Below are 20,973 nucleotides of genomic sequence, written 5' to 3' on the forward strand. Positions count from 1 at the left end.
CTGTGATAATTCACTATATGAAAATGCATAATATATTTAGTCAATCCCCCACCTTAACATTTAAATTGCTTCCATTTTACTTATTTATTTGCAATTATAAGCCATAATTCTGTAATAGTTCTTGTTCATTTGTTACTCTAGAAGAGGAAGTCCTGGATTGAAGGTGATTTTTTTAAAAAAAAAAAAAGGCATTTCCTCCTACTACCAAATTTCTTTCCAGAAAACTAATAGTAGTTTTTTTTTTTTTTCTAATAGTAGTTTAAATCCACACCCAAAACACCTGTGGATATTATGCTCTCTGATCTTTGACAATCCAATAGATTATTAAAACCATATGTCTGTATTTATTTATAGCTCTGTGATTAGTAATGAAGTTGACTACTTTTTCATGTTTAATGATAATTTATTTGTGTTTCTGTTTTTAAAATTGCCCACACTTGCTCTTTGCCCATTCTTCTCATGAATTGTTCGTCCTTTTCGTGGATTTTTAAGAACTCTTTATATAATAAAAACATTAGCTCTTTGGCAATGTTTTGGTCAATTTGCCTTTATAGAGAGAAATTTTGATACATTAAAAACCCTTAGCTTTTATTTCATTAAATCTCTCAATCTTGGCCTTCTGGTTTCCACATCTGATGTAAACTTTTAATCCCAAAAAGTAACTTATGTCATGCTACCATTTTCTTAACCATCCATACTGCACTGGTATGAAACAACACCATTATTTTAATGATAACCTTGAGTCTTATTGTGTTTTTTCCAATCTCTTCCATTGATCCGTTTATGAGGCATTTTCACTACACTCTTTGATTACCGAAGTTTCATAATATTGAACACCTAGTAAGGCAAATGCTCCTTCATCACTTCTCTTTTCCAGAATTTTATGGCTATTGTCACCTGTTTATTCTTCTGGAGGAACTCTAGACTCAGTTTTCAAGTCCCAACAACATAACTTACTGAAATTTTTATTGGAAATATTAAGTGTATAGATCAATTTAGGCAGATTTATATCTTTATCATATTGCTCTTTTTCATTCAGGAACTTCATATATCTCTCCATTTTTCAAGTCTTCCTTTATACCTCTCAATAGAATTCTGTAGCATGTTTTATATACATGTCTTGCAGTGTCCTAGTAACTTTATTTATAGATATTTTATTACTTTAGTTACTATTGTGAGAGGGGGTTTTTCCATCATATATTCTAACTAACTGATTCTTTGTATGAAAGGAAAGTATTGATATGTATATATTTATTTTATAATCTGCCACCTCAGTGAACTCTCATTAGTTCTGGCAGTTTATCAGTTAGTTCCTTGGGCTTTATGGTAGAAAATCATAACACATGGAGGACTCGTTCTCCTAACTATTATGTCCAATGTAACTCTTTGATTGGACACATCAAAAGGAAGAGGTACCTAAGAAGAAATAATGATGTTAATGAGATAAAATAAAATATGGTTATATGGTTATAAAATAACCATAGGAGAGAGCATGATAACTTCTGTAAACATGACTTAAGGATGAAGAATTGGGTTGAACACTGAATGAATAATTATTTTTCAAAACTTAGCAGGCAAAAGTATAGAAGTTTAAATATGCGAGTGTTTTAAAAGTCACTAAACCAATTACAAAATATGACCTAGTAATTCTATTTTTCTTCCTGTCACTGAAGACATTAGATTGTAAACTCATGCAAGATCATAAGCACCCTAAGGGCAGTGACCTCCATGCACTCAACCAACATTAGTGCACTACACATAGTAGGCACTCAAGTCATTGAATGAATGATGGAGAAATTATCAAGATAAGCTGCAACTATACCTCAATAAAAGATTATTTCCTGATGTCTTAGAAGGAAAAATATCTGCATTTTTCAAAGGCTTACATAACAAATACAGTTGACTGTTGAACAACATGGGAGTTAGGGATGCCAATCCCCCACGAAGTTGAAAATCCACATATAACTCTGACTCCCCCAAAATTTAACTACTAATAGCCTACTGTCTACCAGAAGCCTTACTGATAACATAAACAGTAGACCAACACATATTCTGTATATGTATTCTACACTATATTCTTACAATAAAGTAAGCTAGAGAAAAGAAAATGTTGTTAAGAAAATAATAGAGAAGAGGGATCCCTGGGTGGCGCAGCGGTTTGGCGCCTGCCTTTGGCCCAGGGTGTGGTCCTGGAGACCCTGGATCGAATCCCACGTCGGGCTCCCGGTGCATGGAGCCCTCTTCTCCCTCTGCCTATGTCTCTGCTTCTCTCTCTCTCTCTCTCTCTCTCTGTGACTATCATAAATAAATAAAAATTTAAAAATATATATATAAAAAGAAAATAATAGAGAAGAGAAAATACATTTATATGAATTGTATTTATAAAAAAAAAAAAATCCACATCCAGGTGGGCCCACACAGTCCAAACACATGTTGTTCAATGTTTTTCAATAGTCAACTGGATTTTCAATAGTCAACTGGATAACCTTACCTAGAGATTTAGCTTTTGCCTAACTTTTAGTGAGACAATGTATGTTTTTATGCTCTTAGGTATGTTACCTCCTTCAGTGACCTACAACTCATAGTAGCCCACTTAAGTTCAATGACATGTTTCTGCCTCACATACTCTGGCATAATTAAATTCAAACCTGGGTCCTCTGTCTCCAAGTTCAGAGCTATTTCTGCCAAACCAAATTTGACTAGCATATCCTATTTTCAATCATATTCTTTTTCAGAATAAGATGGTCTTCTATCTTACTTCTTATATAAACTGTAATATCCTGGATAATAATAGATGCCATTTGGTAAGCACTTACTATGTGTTAGGTACCATCCACAAGTGCTTTATGTGTATTAGCTCATCTCATCCTCCAACAATACATACATTAAAGGTGGGATCTGACCCCAGGTAGACAGTGACTCCATAGTTTGTATCTTTAATGACTTTTCTGTGCTATTGGCCTTCCATGGCTCTTAAACTTTTCCTCCACAGGGCAATGTGATAGCTGGTAAAACAAATGTTTACCACATGGAAAATACTAACAAAGAAGTTAGGAGCCTTTTATTTTTGTTCCACTGATTCTTTGTATAATATTGTCCCAAATACTGCTAGTGGGGGACATTCATTTTAATTTATTCCCCATCTTCCATGAGAAAGGGGGCTAAAGCAGAAGGTCATGTAGAACTAGGACCTGAGGGTATAGATGTTATTTATTCCAGTGACAAGTACTGAGCAATACTTTTGGCTGAATTTACATTGTGCCAATATAGTCTGTTGAAGAATTTTTTTAAGGTAAGAAAGTTAAGATATGCAAAATTATGTCCCCTGCATATTGGCTGCTTACCAGCTTGAAAGTTATTTTATTGATTACATTTGGCATGGTTTGTGTTTGTATGCATAGAGCCCTGGGTTACCAAATGACTTCAGTCATCTATGAAATGTTTGCAAAGGAATAAAACAAAGTGCAAAATGGTTCTTGCTGTACCTCTCTCTAATCCCAAGATCTGATTTTTTAGAGTTTCCTTGTTCTGTTCAACTTCTGACTTTTGATCTTCAATCTGGTGCAATTTCTTATGGATTTGTTCTCTGATTTTGTTGAGCTTCCCGATGTCAAGCCGCATCTGATGGACTTCTTCCTCTTTGGCCTGTAATTAATGAGACAGAATTAACCAGAGACACTCAGTAGATAAAGAACCAGTGACTAGATGATGATAAACTCAGAACCAATAAAAGGAAATTGTTCCTATATCAGTGTAAAGTTGTTCTATGGGTTAAATAAAAACACAGACTGTTTGATTTTGAGAGAAATTGAAAAACTATTCTCTGAATAAAATATGTGGCTATGTAAGCTAAAAAATAATGAAAAAGACTGATTAGACCTGATGTCCCAAGGTACCACTGAATTGTTGAATCAAATAGGATAAGAATGCTGAGTATCATAAATGTATGAGTTTTATGTACAAATGCTGTATTTGATTGGCAATTTTTATGTACTCACAGAGTAATCTGTCTCAGAAGATTATTAACATGCTATAAAATATTCAAAGTCTTTTGAACCCACGTGGCCACTGTAGTAGAATAGCATATACTAGAGAAAGGGCCCTCCCTCCTCAGAGGATGTTAGTCAGTGGGTGTACATACAGATAGGTAGACAAGGTGACATGAATAAGCAAGTCTACATAATGGCAAAAGGTACCAAAATAATAATTCTAGCAAAAGAAAGCACCAGATTTTTGTCAAAGGACTTCAAGTTTTATGACTTTTTTTCAATTTAAATTAAATTCATTTTTTTTAATTTGCCATTCTTAGACATTGCTGGAAAAGCAATCAGTGATTCTTCCGCAAATAAACATTAGCAATTATCTCTAGCTTTTGACAAGGAAGAAACTGCACTTAGCTGGGCATGCTATTCTCGGATTATTGCTAGAAGTAGAATCCTATAGGTTCAGAATCTGATAACAAAAATATTCCATCTTTCAAGGTGCCCCATTCATGTTATCAAAGAAGAGAATTAATGGCATAAGTATTTTTATTTTAATTTCACCTAGGGGCTAATATATTATTTTGCCTTAAGTAGTCATTTCATTTCTGCTTCAATTTATAACTTTCTCATAAAGAATGGTTTCAAGTCAAACCATTCTGGACTGCTTTAAATGCTCCTCCACCTCAGATTTATATGGTCTAAATTAGCTGAACTAAGGCCCTTTCCAATTAGAACGATAGGATGTTCTAACTCAATAGTTACTAATCCAGACCCTGTGGTTAGACTACAGAAAAACCCTGTAAATCTTAAACTGTATTCCAAACAAGATGCAAGATGTGCAAATAAGTGTGTGTGGTGTGTGTGTGTGTGTACATGCTCTCATCAGATTGTCAAAAGGGCTTACAATGCAAAAACTGTTATGATTCACTGATCAAATCTATATATCATTCTTGATCAGTCACTCATTTTGTGCCTAGTATCCTAACATAACTGGAGAAGGGTTTATGGATTTTTTTTCAGAATCAGTGATAAACATAAAACCCTTCTGTTAAGTGTGTAGGTATACAATATGTACCCAAGTATAAAACTGTTATCCAAACATAAGATTCAAGCACTTTTCATTGAAGACAGGGAGAAAAATGGGAAGCTTGTCTTGAAATTTGCAGTAGATGAAAGTAAAAATCATGGTTGTACAATCCTGGAAGTAGATACCCAATAACACCAGTCCATCCCCAGCCCTGCCATTCCACCTTCTCCATACAAGTAGTAAAATATAATCTGACTTCTTTGCTACTCATTCATATAAATGATGTCTAGCTCAGGGCAACTAGTTATTTCCAAGGCTAAGTTACAGAGATGAGCATCTGGGCTTGCTTTCAAAAAAACATTTGCATAATCATATAATCGACATTCAGGTTTGTGGTTTTAGAAGAATGGAAGTCATCAAATTATCTACTTCCAGGCAGAAAACCATCACTTAAGACTGGCGCCTGCCTCTAATATATCAAGGCTAATACAGGTTACGCAACCAAGGGGTCCAACCGCAGTGGTAAACCTCTATTAATAGGGAATAAAGGAGGGAGTGCTAGGGAACAGATAGGTCACACGGTGTTTACTTTGAGCTCCGATGCCTTCTGCTGATTTTCCTGGGATAGCTGCTCACAAACCAGACTGTGTTGTTCATTCTCTTGCTGAAGTTTAGAATTTCTCATCTGAAACTGCTCCAGTTCCTTTGCAGCTCTTTCGTTCAATATCTGAAAGATGCATGACGAGCTGGTTAATGCTTTTTAATCTGATCACAATATCTGCATATCCACGCAGGAGGCCCTGCAAATCTCCTGGGATGATCATAGCAACCACACTTCTTTTTTGTCTTTGTAGAAATTGTTCTTTATCCCTGGTGAAAGCACTAATGCACTCAAATATGATAAATGTTAAATGGCTGAGGAAAACAATGTCTTCTAATGAATAACACAGAGAGCATCATTTTTTTTTTTCTGAGAGCCTTGGGAAGTCTTGTTCACAGGTGGCGGATAAATATTTTAATGCCTGTTTGCCATTTGGCAAGCTTCGCATATGCAACAATTGCTATAATCATTGCAAATGAGCCAGAGATTCAAACGGGTTTTATCAGTTGTGGGGCTGGGATGCTACATCTTCAGAAGCAGATCCCATATTAACATGCCTACAACATTTTTGTGAGCAGAACAATTCACTGACACCAACACAGAGACAATTCCTCTTAAATCCAACTGAACTCAAAACCGTGGAACAGCAGTGCAATGATTTCAATCTACCTGACTTTAGTGTCAGTGTCATTTCCTCTACCCTACCTTGACTATCCTGAGCAGACAAGGTTTTATTTTAAAAAAAGGGAAAAAAAAGAGGATTATATTTGGGGGAGCCGGGAGTCATTTCTATTGGCAGACTAGTGGGAGGATGGAGACATATCAAATGTGCTGAAAGGAGAAGAGAGACGATAGTTTAGACAATTATTCCAAAATATAATTTGATGTAAGCAAAAGTTAAACACAGAAAGAATCCATCCAATTTCCCGTCAATAGGGATTAAATAAAACATAGCCGGCTATGCTAAAAATGAAATTGTGTTTTACGTGAGTCCTGTATATTGCTAAACAAAGAACTGTAGTTTGATCATGATGTTCAAAAACCTCTCAAATTTCACGCTCAAAGACGTCTCATGTTTTTCTTGTGGATACTTGCACATTGTATATTACCTATATGATTTCTGGCTTTATACAAAACTAATGAGGCAATTGGCAAAGAAACGTTTTCTAATATCTATTTTGTAAGTGATAAAACACTGTATGGTTTGGCAATTCTTTGGAACCTTCCTAAGAGAAAATATTTTCAAGAAATGACTTTTCTCAATTACATGAATTGCTTCTTTAAGAAATGAGAAAAGAGGGGCGCCTGTGTGGCTTAGTCGGTTGGGCATCCAACTCTTAATTTCGGCTCAGGTCATGATCTCAGGGTTGTAGGATGGATCCCCGCCTGCCTTGGGCTCAGCAGGGAGTCTGCTTCTCTCCTCCCTTTGCCACTCCCCCAGCTCCCACGCACATGTTCTCTCTCTGTGTCTCTCTCTAAAATAAATACAAAAATCTTTTAAAAAAGGAAAGGAAAGAGAAAAGACAGACCAGAATTATTACTGTAACTCAAATGTTACCTTAAACAGCTATTTTAGGGGAAATGTTAAAAGTAGTACCATTTTAAAATGCATAAAGACTGAGTATGGTTTCCTAAAATTGAAACTTAAAAATAAGCCTGTTAAAAATGAATCATGTAATGGTCACACAATGATTACTATGAGTGTGAATGGCCCATTGAGTTCTGTCCAATAGAAGTTTTAACAGTGATATGGATACAGCACACTCTATCTGTGCTGTCCAGTATGGTGAACCCTTGAAGTGGTACTCATGCAGCTGAGGAGTTAAAATTTTAATTTTACTTAATTTTAAATAAATTTAAATAGCCACACGTAGCCAGTGGCTACCATACTGGACAATGCCGCCCTATAACTACATGGCAACATAAATGAATCCCTCAAACAGAATACTGAGCAAAAGAAGTTAAACACAAAAGAGTACACATTGCATTTCTGTAAAGTATAAAAACAGCCAAAATTAAACTCTGCTTAGAATTCAGCATAGAGGTGAACTTTGGGGGAGCATGTGACTGGGAGGGGGCACAAGGGGACATCTCGGGTGGTGTATATTGGGCTGGATACAGGTGACCAACATGTGTTTAAGTGGAGAAAATTCATCAAGCTATACACTTGTGACTTACACACTTTCCTATATGTATATTATAGATCCATAGAAGATTCAAAAGAAATTAACCCATTGGAGCTGGGGGAGGGGGGGTAGATAGGTCATATCTACCTATACGAGCTGTCCAAAGAGCAATGCAGTGCTAAGTGCTGTATTGCTCACATCTCTAAGGAAGGGAGTTTGCTGCTTTCCAAAGAAAACTCCAAGTGCTCCAAAGGCACCCTTCTTGTTGCAAGGACCGCCGTACAGCCCACACCCAGTGCACCTTCTGTTCCTTCAGCTGCTGCTCCAGCTTCTGAAGCTCCTCTTTGCTCTTCTGCACGTACTGTTGTAGCGCCTTAATTTCTGTCTGCCTGGTGTCCATGTCTGTCTGAATCTGCCTAAGCTCCTTCTCTAGTTTCTCCTTCTTCCGGGACTCCCGTGAAGCTTCATTCTGACGTTGCTGGATTTCTTGTTGGAACTAAGGACACAGAAAGGACAGAGGAAAGAGATGAAGCCCACACCAGGACAGGTCTCACCCAGCCAAGCTTCTCCCTTTCTCAAATCTTACATTTTCAGGATAGTCCCCTTGTATTAGCCCTTCCCCTGCAGGACAGTTATCTTTGAACCTCAATGTTAAAACTTTCCAAGAATATTCTATATTGCTTTTCAGACACTTCACACCAAATACCACCTGGATGGTGGGAACAAATCCACAAAGAAAGGTATAAAATCCAATTAAATATGGAAGCCCAGAATTCTAGAGAAGTTAAACATGGAAAGAATTCATACAATTCTCTATTAATAGGATCTAAATGAAATGTTTCCTGCTACCCTTAACATGAAATTATGTTTCACATGTCCTGGATGTTACTAAAAACAGCATTATAGTTTTATCATTATGGCCAAAATCTACAAAAAATATTTGTTATCTTATGCTCAAAGGAATCTCATGTTTTTCTTCTGGAGATTGCACATGTGAATCATCTACTTGACTTCTGAATTTATATAAAAGTGTTCAAAAGGAGTCCTTACAGGACCACCTGGGTGGCTCAGTGGTTGAGTGTCTGCCTTTGGCTTAAGTTGTGATCCCAGGGTCCTGGGATCGGGTCCCACATCAGGCTCCCTGTAGGGAGCCTGCTTCTCTCTCTGCCTATGTCTCTGCCTTTCTCTGTGTGTCTCTCATGAATAAATAAATTATTTTTTTTTAATAAAGGAGTCCTTACAAAGGAGAAGAGCCTATTTCCACCCTTCCCAAAAGCAGGGCATCCTGGCTGTTACCAAGGATATTCTCTTGGGCCAAAATTGTAAGCAGTGCCCTGTCTTAGTGACTTCTCAGACACACAATGTTGAGAGGAAATGCACAAGTATAACTGTTCTTGCAGAAGTAAAACCAGAGAAACAACCAGAACCGTGGATGCTTCGTTTGGGCACCAGGCAGTAAATTGAACAGAGGAACAACACAAGAAGGGTTTCCAGAAGGTTCTTTCATCTTGCCCTCCTTGGCAGAGCAGACCTGACTGATGACCTGCTCCACCTCTTCTCTGCCTCGCTCCGTTTCCTGCTGCTGTTCAGTGGTCTGAGCTAAAGACTCTCGTAATTTCACCACTTCTAACAAGAGCTGGTCTCGCTCCTTCGTCACTTCTTCTTTGAACTTCAGTAAATCTCGGATGCTGAAAAAGAACAACACAGGACTCAGACTAAAAGGCCATCTGCTCAGGAGTCCTTCATATTATCCTCTGAGCTCATGTTCATAGGCAAGACTCCGGGACCAGGACTAACACTATCCAGGTGTGAAAGAGAAAGATTTTTATGCCCTGTCATGGACACAGTAGCTGCTCATGAGTTATTAACTGAAAAAGAAGTTCTAATAATAATATATATAATATGATCTATTTTCTTATCTTTAAAGAATTACACTGTCTGTGTATATGCATGTATATGTGTTTTGTAGGCATTTTTGTAGAAGTCTAAAAAAAAATTTGAAACTGGTGACTGGTTATCTCTGAAAAGTGTAATATAGGGTTGGAAGAGTTGGAGAGATAATTTTTCCTCCTTAGTTTCCATGCCTTTGTATTACTTGAATTTGTTACAGTAAGATTATATTGCTATTGTTTTGTCTTGTTTTCAAGATTTTATTTATTTATTCATGAGAGACGCAGAGAGAGAAAGAGGCAGAGACATAGGCAGAGAGAGAAGCAGGGAGCCCAATGTGAGACTTGATCCCAGGACTCCAGGATCACACCCTGGGCCAAAGGCAGACGCTGAACCACTGAACCACCCAGGCATCCCAATTATATTGCTATTGTCAACTCTTGTAATTAACCCTAAGGAGATATTAATTTAAGAAATTATTTGTTTACTATGTTCGGTGGAGGACTGTGATCACAGCCATAAAGTCTAAAATGAAGCATAAACATAAGCAAATAATATGCATTGCCAATTTTCTCTCCATTCACCCATAGAGATTAGTTTCTCCCAAAGAGATGTAACCCAGATAAGACATTCCTAAGAACAAAATTTGGAAAATCATTCACAATGCCAGTTATTGGAGAGTATGTGATAATATTTGTTGATTTAATCATAAACAGTTACTTCTACATTTCAAAAACCACTACATATGATTTGACATGACTTTCCACAGAATCAACATTTTGAAAGTAGAAAGACTATGTCTGGTCTGATCTGTGCAGCAGAATTAAGGTCTAAAGCAAGGCAGCTATGTGAGAGTCAAGAAAGCAGAGAACTTGCACTAGAGGCACTTGCCACTGGCAGTCATCAAATGACTATTGGAAGCACAGTAATCTGACAATGTTTACTTACCAATAACTTTGATAGAATATAACTATTTAATAAGGACACTTCAAGACCACATTCAACTTCTCCAAAAACAAAAGTTCGAATTCTAAGACTACTATGAAGACAGCTTAAGCACATTATTAAAGATATAATTCTAGTCTGGATAGTTTCTTCAGTTCTTCTCCTCACCATGTTCTAATTCTCATTAATACTCGCCCTAACTGGGGCACCTAGGTGGCTCAGCTGGTTAAGCATCTGACGTCAGCTCAGGTCATGATCTTGGGGTCCTGGGATCAAGCCCCACATTTGACTCTACACTCTGCAGGGCATCTCTTCTCCCTGCCCCTCTCCCCACTTGTGCCTGTTGTCTGTCTCAAATAAATAAATAAAAATCTTAAAAAAAAAAAAAAAAAAACTTCTCCTAACTGATCAGTTCCCTTACATTGCTCTTCAGTAGTTTCTCTGATGATGCTTGACTTCTTTGATGAGAAAATAGAGTCCATTATTACAAACACTGCATCTTCTATTTTTCCTATTCCCTCCCCTAACACCTGCACTTAGAATTAACTCTCAATATTGGATAAATGCACCTAGAAAGCATGAGAAAACTAGACAGCAGTTAGATATAGCTAAAAATGGCTAAGGAAGTGTGTGCTCTTTCTTGACTAATTAATTAATGCAAGGCTTTGCATGCCCGGCACAGTGCTAGACTCCTAAAGGGAAGGTAAAGGTGTCTTCCTTCAAGGAATTCACAGCCTAATGGGTAGCAAAGCATATCGACAATTGTTTTCTTTTTTTAAAAGAAGATTTTTTATTTATTTATTCATGAGAGACACAGAGAGAGAGGCAGAGACACAGGCAGAGGGAGAAGCAGGCTCCACACAGGAAGCCCAACGCGGGACTCGATCCTAGAACTCCAGGATCATGCCCTGAGCCAAAGGCAGATGCTCAATCGCTGAGCCACCCAGGCATCCCTCAACAAATATTTTCAATACAACGTGATCAGTGCCATACTGGAGATAAATGTTGGGTTCTATGGAAACAGAGAAAACAGTACTCTTGTGCTTAGTCATTGGTTCTAGGGGTGGGGAAGAGGTTGAAACAGAGATGCTGATAGTGATGAAATTAGATGGTATTTGAGATGGGTCTTGAAGGGTGCATAGTGGTTTACTCTGTGGAGAAAGAAAGAGAAAGCATTCCTGGCATAGAAAACAGCACGGTCTAAGGTGTGGGGGCATAAGCAAGCATGGTGTTTCTGGGCATGAATCTAGCAAGGCAGATCTATGTAAGGCCCTGAAAGACATGTTCAAGATTAGGATGCAGGGTTGCCTGGATGGCTCAGTAGTTGAGCGTCTGCCTTCGGCTCAGGTCGTGATCCCAGGACCTTGGGATCAAGTCCCACATCAGGCTCCCCACAGGGAGCCTGCTTCTCCCTCTACCTATGTCTCTGCCTCTCTTTGTGCATCTCTCATGAATAAATAAATAAAATATTTTTTTAAATAACAAGGCTGCATCCTTTGGGAATGGGAAGCTATTAAAGGTGTTTGGAACATGTGCTAGAGATGGAAGCACACAGCACACATTTCAGAAGCCTAAATCTGATTTATGGAAGATAGTGAAGATAGTGAAGATCCTTGAAGGAAGGAGACTAATTAGCAGTCCATCACTAGATCCAGCAGAAAATGAGAGGCCCGAAGCAGGCATTAGCACTGCTGATAGGGAGCAGGGAAAAATAGAAGTGATACTTAGAAGACAGAATCAACAAGATGAAGCTTTAAGGGATAGCCTAGAACCTATTTCCTGGCCTAGAATTTGAGAAGTAGGAAGAATGGTGATGGGTATAATCATGGGGTTTGGGGGGAGGAGGAAGCAGCTGGAAATTGGAGCAGAAAGGCAGCCAGTTCCATTCCACACAGGTTTGAAAGAAATAAACCTAAAACATTTACTCATTTTGAAATTGTAGGGGATCCCTGGGTGGCTCAGCGGTTTAGCACCTGCCTTCAGCTCAGGGTGTGATCCTGGAGACCCAGGATCAGGTCCCACGTCGGGCTCCTTGCATGGAGCCTGCTTCTCCCTCTGCCTGTGTCTCTGCCTCTCTTTCTCTCTGTGTCTCTCATGAATAAAAAAATAAAATCTTAAAACAAAACACACACACACACACACACACACACACACAAATTAGGAGTTCTTGGGTATGGAGAAAGGGAGCATTAAAAACAAAAAATAGGGGCACCTGAGTGGCTCAGTCAGTTAAAGGTCTGCCTTTGGCTCAGATCATGGTCTCAGGGTCCCGGGATGGAGCCCTACATCAAGCTCCCTGCTCAGCGGGAAGTCAACTTCTCCCTCTCTTTCTGCCCCTCCCCCTGCTCATGCTTGCTTGCTCTCTCTCTCTCTCTCTCTCAAATAAATAAATAAATTCTTTTGTAAAAAATAGCAATAGATGGAAAACAATCTCCAGGAAACCACCACAGAAGGAAACTCTCTGTAAAACAAAAAACATTCAAGGTGACACTGCAAGCCCCAAGGCTATTCCCAAAAGCAAGTTCAACATCCATCAAGAGTCATGACCTACTTGCTATCCTGGTCCATGGACAATCCAGACCCCTGCTCCACTAGTTTGGTTAGGTTCACTATTTCCTCTTTCAGGGCAAGGATCGTTTCCTTTGCCTTCTGCTCTTTGTCATAGGCCGTGTCCACCATCTTCCAGGCCTTTTCAATTTCCTATATGGGCCATGGGACATCAGTGAGAAAGAACAAACTAGGATCCAGATGCAAGATAAACTGAGTAAACAGAATAATAAAACAACTCCAATATAGTAATCACTTGTGGGGAAAGAAGGTTACATATTATACATTATGCATTCCATTTATATTGACTTACTGAATTTCTCAACACGAGCTAGTCAATACTAAACAGCAGTTTTAGGAGGGGTTCTGGCTCACATCCTGCAAGGGCTGCTATAACTAGGGGGATATTTTTAATAAAGATATTAATATAGGTTTACAAAATTAAAAATGAAAGTTTGTGCTTTCCAAGTCCAGATATTTTTGGGAAAAAAAAATTAAGGACTGACCTTAGATCTAAGCTTCAAATTTAATTTGAAGCTCCTGACAGTTCCAAATAGAAAAATCTGTTTTGTCCTCAGGTCCCAAGTAAGTGGTCCTGGATGGCAATGTCAACTTTAGAACAATTCATAGCAAGGTAGTCTTCACTGTCATCTAATTGTATACAACAGCTTTGGTGGTTCCCATTCCAGAAGCCCATGCTCAGGCCTTCTCATCAAATGCTCACAGGGGAAAAAACAAAGCCCCTAGCTGGAAATGGAAACAACTCATGCAGTTTGGGTTTTCTTACTGTTCTGAAATGCAATGTGGAATACCAACATAAATACTTAAAAGGGAATTTCAGCCATTCAAATAAGTGAACAAAGCAAATGTTGCAACAGCCATGAGTTTTACCCTGCCACTCAATTTTCTTGCAAAATTTTGTCAAGTGGAATGTGAGTCCTTTATACGTGTAAGAACCTATAAGCTGAAGGTGACAATACCCACTTTCGTGTTGACAAGGCATAAAATTGGAAGAGAATATTTACATAAATTCATACTCACATTAGAGAGAGAAATGAGTTTTGGGTAACTTTACATAATTTAGTGATTCAAAACAATTATAGGGTATTTTTTTGTAGCAACCATATGTACTATTTTCAGCAGAACAAATGAAGGATATTTAAGTGAAAATGCAATTATATGACGTTATGTCTCAATCAATCACCAATTATATTTTAACCAGTTCATGATTTCCATTTCCAATTTTTTAATTTACAATAAAAAATGTTTTTTTTATCATCATAGAATGAGTTAAAGCCTTCTTTTATTGTTTTTTTGGACAAAAGGAGAAAATGGCAGTAGGGAGAAAATGGCACTTTTAAAAAGGTCCTTTCTAAGAAAACAGATGTCATAATATGCGTTGGTGTTGGAAATTCACTTAAACTGGGTGATGTTTCATTGTATGATATCAAGGAGTTTAAAAACTTCATGAGTTATTTCTCATCACTAGGGCCTTAATTATAAATTAAAATCTCTTAATCTCTCATCACCTTGAAATCACAAGGAACATTTACATTTTTTTTTAAGATTTTACTTATTTATTCTTGAGAGAGAGAGAGAGGCAGAGACACAGGCAGAGGGAGAAGAAGGCTCCATGCAGGGAACCCGACGTGAGACTCGATCCCGGCCCCAGGATCACACCCTGGGCCAAAGGCAGGTGCTAAACGGCTAAGCCACCCAGGCCGCCCAGAACATTTACATTTTACCCTCAAAATAATACAACACACTTGAAAATAAAAAAATAAATAAATAAAGGGTAAAACAGAACCATATTTACTAAATATCTCCCAGACTGAATCCCTGCTCTCCCATTATGAGGAACTGGGAGGATCAAGGAGGAAGCACGATCGATCGTGAAAATCACTATCTAGGAATTCTCAAGTTAATTTCTCCTAAAACAAGGGGAATAGCAAAAATATGAAAATATCGTTTAAAAAATGTTTAGCAAGCTATCATCATGAGATATTTAATTACTCATCTTATATCAAACAAGACATACCAAGGTCCCTAGTATTATACTTAGTTACCTCTAATTCTTTTTTGCTAACCCAGAATTTCCTAGAAACTAAGCCAGTAAGGTTCTACGTTATTTCCTGCATAGTGAAATACATAAATCACGTAAATTTTCACCTAGTAACTCATTTACTACCAGCCAAGAGCTGCCAATGTAAAGAAAGAAGGATGTTTTAAATACAGGATGAATTTATGGCAGCTCTGCCTGGGTTCTGTTTCTACAAGATCACTGACCTTCTTCAGGGATGCGATGGTGGTCTGATCATCCTGGGAGACCTTCAGGGCAGTGGCAACCTTTGCAGAATTAACCACAATCTCTGCGTTGAGCTCTCTGCATTTGGCCATCAGACGCTTTTCATTGTCATAAGACTTTTTCATGACAGCATGAAGCTTCTCATATTCAATTCTAAATTTCTCCAGACTTTTGTCTCCTGAAAGTTCATTGAGAACCTCCTGAAAATCCCTTTCGATTTCTTCAAATGCAGTTTCTTCCAGTGCGAGTTTTTCACTTTTACCCTGTACAAAAGAGCAGGGGGGAAATGAGTATTGCAACATATACATCACTACTATTTGGGAATTGCTGTTAATAGCTATGAACACAAAGCCTTCACAGAAGCAAAATAAAAGTCATTGACAAAACTACATGATGGAAAAACATTTTGTTCATACCCCGATGCATGCATATATGTACACATGTGTGTTAGGATAAGATTTTTAATAATAATATTATTATTATATTATTATAATTAATTATTATATACATTATATAATAATAATAATATATTTCCTACCACATGGTATCAACAAGCAGATTAAATAGGATCATTTATGTTAAATACTTGGCCAAGTGCCTGGCAAACAGGAGGCACTCATAAACTTTGATAGCTGTTAGGATTATTCCAAGCCCCGATTTTACTTCATTCCACTTCTTACTGGCCCCAGGACTGCAGAGGAAAGCCATGGCATGTTATGGTCAGCTATCAGGAGATTTTGGTGTTGATTTGAGATCATGAAATCACACATACAATGAACCCCATCTGAAATATGGAATAGTATCCTAAAAGATATTCCATCATTTTTATTTCTTAAAATAATTAGGCACGGTTATCTCCACAGGTTTATGAGATGCCCCCTATGCCATGCTCACAGGGCTTCTCCAGATTTGCTTTTTGTGCTTACTGGACAACAAATTTAAAAAGAATTTTAAAAAGGGTGGGGAGGGCGGGAATCCCTGGGTGGCGCAGCTGTTTAGCGCCTGCCTTTAGGCCCAGGGCGCGATCCTGGAGACCCGGGATCGAATCCCACATCGGGCTCCCGGTGCATGGAGCCTGCTTCTCCCTCTGCCTATGTCTCTGCCTCTCTCTCTCTCTCTCTCTCTCTCTCTCTCTGTGACTATTATAAATAAATAAAAATTAAAAAATAAATAAATAAATAAATAAATAAATAAAATAAAAGAGAGAGAGAGTCCAGACGTACAGGTGTAATTCAAGCAGATCTGGCTATGAGATGAAACTTAGATGAGAACCTAGAAGTCAGTTATATAAGAATTCTTATTTCTCTAGTATTAAGAGTTGAATTTGTCCCCCAGAAATATATGTTGAAGTTCTAACCTCCAGTAACTGTAAATGTGACCTTATTTGGAAGTAGAGTCATTACATATATAATTAGTTAACTTGAGATCATACTGGAATACAGTGTGCCCTAATCCAATAGGACTGGCTTCCTTTAAAAAAAGAAAAAGATTTTGTTTATTTATTTATGAGAGAGACAGAGAAAGAAGCAGAGAGACACAGGCAGAGCGAGAAGCAGGCTCCCTGAAGAGAGCCCCATGCGGGACTCAATTCCAGGACCCCAGGATCATGACCTGAGCCAAAGGCAGACACTCAATCACTGAGCCACCCAGGTGCCCAGGACTGGTGTCCTTATAAAAAGAGGGAAAATTGTAACTATGTGTAGTGACTGATGTCTAAACTTGTTGTTGTAATAATAATATATATATATATATATATCAAATCATTATGTTGTACACTTAAAACTAATACAATGTCACATGTCAATTATATCTCAATAAAACAAAAGTATAGGGGTGGGATTTGGACAGAAATACAAATACAGAAAATACCACATGAAGACAGACACAGGAATTAGGCTGAGGCAGCTGGAAGCCAAGGAAAGCTAAAGATGGCTAGCTACTGTCAGAAGCCAGAAGAGGCAAGGAAGGTCCTGCCAACACCCTGATTGCAGACTTCTAGCCTCCAGAACTGTGAGACAATAAATCTCTACTGTTTAAAGTCGCCCTGTTTGCAGTATTCTGTTATGGCTGCCCTGGAAAACTAATACACCTTCTTCTTGTTAGACACAGCACAAAAATAAAATAAAAATAAAAAAGATAGGGATGGTTAATATATTTATTATAATATAAATGGTTAATATATTTGTTTAGTTATTTAGCAAATGTTTATTGAACATTTGCTCTGTGTAAGTTTATAAAGCCTGTAGGAGGCACAAAGGTAAGGAATAAACAGCTCTCCCACAGGGAATTTCTACATTAATAGTTGATGGGATATGTTTTCAGAGAATGGAAGTAAGGAATTTGATATCTGCCATAAAATGGTTTCAAAATTCTACAAGATGGAATTATTCCCAGTAGCAAGAATGAAAGCCAGTTTCCTAAAGGAGGTGGTATTTGAGCAGGCCCAGAAGGGAGAGTGAATTTTTCACAGGTAAATATGGAGAGAAAAAGATATGTCTGGCCCAGGGCAAAGCTTGAACAAATGCTCAGAGCCCAGCAAGTATTCAGGATTTGAGGTTGGTTAAGAAGCTCAGAGCGGCTGAAGTGTAAGGGGTATGATAGGGAGAAAGAAAGAGAAGACTAGACAAGGAAATAAGGGCAGATTGGAGGACTTGAATGGAATTCTAAGGGATATGGAATGGATTAATCGCAGGCCATGCAAGACTTTGGAACTGATAAGGTATGAAAGGCCTTATTTATGGATGCATCATTATGCTTTGATGTTCAATCCTAAAAAGAGCTTCAACATCAACACTCTATTGCTAATCAAAGAAATCAATTGAGATTATTTCTCTAATCCCCCAAAAAAAGTAAAATTTAAATTCGCCCTGCAGATTTAGGGTAAGCAATCTCATTTACCTTCTGCTTTGACAAGCCTGTCTTGCCCGATATAGAGAAAGTCTACATATTTTTGGTTTCCAAAAACACTTCTGTTGATTTCCAAAGATGACACCCAAGCAAAAGAACCCACATCTTAAAATAGATGTAGAGTAACAAGCATATCTATAACATTTTTGCATAACAACATTAGTACTAATGTTAAACTCAACAGAGGTTTTCTTCCTGACTAAAAGCAGCTTATTGCAAACATCACATTATAACCATTCCACAAAGGAGAGGAAAATCGTATTAAGAAAATATGGTGCTGCTGCTGCCCTGTGTTTTCTCCCCTTGTTGATGCTAAACATGAGCACACACAAAAAATTTATCATGGCAATGTTCTCAATTCCATCCCTGTAAATGGTATTAATGTCAGGCTTTGATCACTAGCCTAATGATTTGTTTGCAGACGAGGTTTTCCCTGTACATCTGGCACTTACCACAGGAATGGAAAAACATCAAACAAAGAAAAGTTTTTAAAAAGAACTTTTATGAACAGATTTGTTCATATTGACATTTTTTAAAAGGTACCATGCTAAAAGCACAGCAAAAATAGCCTCTGAGCTGTGACCAATAACCAGTTGATGTCTACACGGTCAGAGCATATAATGGTTTCTATTTTGGGAGCACAATTTCAACATGAACTAGTCAGAAAGGAACTGTGATGTTCCTTCATTCAACACCTATCTTTCGAGTGTTTACTATCTGCCAGGTACTGTCCTGGGTGCTGGGAATACCAATTAGTGGGAGAACGACAAGGAAAAAGGACAGGAGAGCTGCAATGATAAATGAGGCCAGAGTGTTAATGGAAACTTTGGAAGCAGAGGTGAGGAAAACCTGGCTGACATCGAGTGAGAGAAGAAAAAATAGAAGAAGGGAAGAAATGAGAGGAGATCATGAAGGGGAAGGGAGACTGGGAAATCATTTGTTCATGGTGAGGGTATCTGGGGCTTATGAAGAAGAATGAAATGAACCAAGATGACTTGTGAGGGGGAAAGGATGGGAGTGCTCAAAAGCAAATGAAGGAACAGGAGATGGAGAGGAAAGGAACATGACTAAGCGAGGGACGGGGTGAATATGGTGGCCACCACCATGCAGATGTGAGAGGGACAGAGATCAAGGAGCCCAGGAGTGAAGAAGAGGAGGGTGGGAGAGGGATTGGATGCTAAGAGAAGGAGGAAGCTCTGTCCACAGAAGGAAGGAGCTTATAAGGAGAGGCTTGATGTGGAGGAGACAGAATGATGAGGATGTGAATGGTGCAGAGGAGATAGAAGGAACTAGAATAGGGGTCAGGGCATGACGGTGATGACCGATGATGGAGGGACCATGCTGATTTCATGAGCACACAACCTGCCAGGGTGCACAGGAACCCTTTGCTCAATAAGCCCCACCCTTGGTTTAATGCTCTGCTATCTCTTTTTGAAATTCTTAATAATTTGTTAACAAGCAGCTCTGCATTTTCATTTTTCACTGAGCCCCACCACTTATGTAGCTGACCCTGGTTGAGACTGACCCTGTGACAGGGGAGATGAGGGAGGACTTTGATGGGACAGTGGAGGAATAGGGTAGGGTATGACGAATGGGGACTGTGACCAGCAAATGACAGGGACTTGAGGTTGTACAAATCACAAACGAGGATGCTAATGGGCAAAGGGTCAATAAAGGGGCTGCAGAAACGACCCCTCATTAGTGAGGCTAAAGATGGAGTATACTACAAAGTGAGGGAGTGAAGGATGCTACAAGATTTTAACACAGTGGTCAATGACGACACAGGGCATCCGCGATGGGAGAAGAGCTTAATGGAGATGTGTTCACAGCAGGTGATCAGATGATAGGGAATCGTGGGGTGACAGGCAGACAGAGGTCAGTGAATAAGGGTGACAGTGGGTATCTATGAAGCCTTCTTCCAGGTCCCCCAGCCAGTGACACATCAACATTTCTGCGTCTCTCTCCTGTGGTATCACCTTACGGGTCAAAGGGGCGGGTGCCTGTCAGGTGTGCGTCTAGGAATTCACGGATTTCAGACTACATTTCACACAGCGCCAGCTTTAAGAGTGGAGGTGGGAGGTGAGACAGGAGGTAGAGGGGCCAGAACCAACGAGACGGAGGGGTGGGGTGAGGCTGCGGGTGGGGATAGAATGCGGGACGGCGGGAATGCGGGAATCCGTGGATGTGACCGGGGATAAGCCGACAGGGGGAGAGGGACGACGGGGAGGAGTCGGGGAGGAGTCGAGCGAGAGACAACAGAGAGAGAGGCACGACTCCTAACCTCGGCCATCCTGACGCTCTCTGGGGGTGGCCTCAAAGCCTGCTGTGGTGACCGCGGAAACTGGGCCCGAGTCTGAGGAAGGGGCTGTGCACTCCCCCCAGCGTCTATAAGGGCGCCACGTTATTTGTATCCCGCGCAGGGGGACAGAAACCCGGCGCTCGGCGCGTCCTCCCGTCGCCTGGCAACCGCCACGCCCCCTAGGGAAACGTGGGGCCGGGGAAGGGGCGGGGCCTCCGGAGAAGGGGCGGGGCCTCCGGGGCGGGCGCCTGGGGCGTTCCTTAGACGCATATGCAAATTGCCCGGAGTGGGCGGGACCAAGGATGCGACGGGGCGGGGCCTCCGAGAGGCTGCGCGCACCCCA

General features: G+C 39.4%; 1 protein-coding gene across 1 annotated transcript in view; it reads right to left on the reverse strand.

The window, feature by feature from the left end:
• CFAP58 (cilia and flagella associated protein 58) overlaps positions 1 to 20,804 on the reverse strand; it is a 99,293-nt gene extending 78,489 nt beyond the window's left edge. Inside the window, exons 1-7 of the mRNA XM_072805401.1 lie at positions 20,613 to 20,804; positions 15,406 to 15,687; positions 13,124 to 13,272; positions 9,269 to 9,425; positions 8,039 to 8,233; positions 5,600 to 5,737; positions 3,486 to 3,645 (exon numbers count right to left, since the gene is read on the reverse strand). Coding sequence (XP_072661502.1) covers positions 3,486 to 3,645; positions 5,600 to 5,737; positions 8,039 to 8,233; positions 9,269 to 9,425; positions 13,124 to 13,272; positions 15,406 to 15,687; positions 20,613 to 20,621 — 1,090 coding nt within the window. The 5' untranslated portion in view covers positions 20,622 to 20,804. The remainder of the gene's footprint in view (positions 1 to 3,485; positions 3,646 to 5,599; positions 5,738 to 8,038; positions 8,234 to 9,268; positions 9,426 to 13,123; positions 13,273 to 15,405; positions 15,688 to 20,612) is intronic.
• Positions 20,805 to 20,973: the final 169 nt, after the last annotated feature.

Source organism: Canis lupus, chromosome 29 (assembly GCF_048164855.1).
Source record: "Canis lupus baileyi chromosome 29, mCanLup2.hap1, whole genome shotgun sequence".
Taxonomy (NCBI): domain Eukaryota; kingdom Metazoa; phylum Chordata; class Mammalia; order Carnivora; family Canidae; genus Canis; species Canis lupus.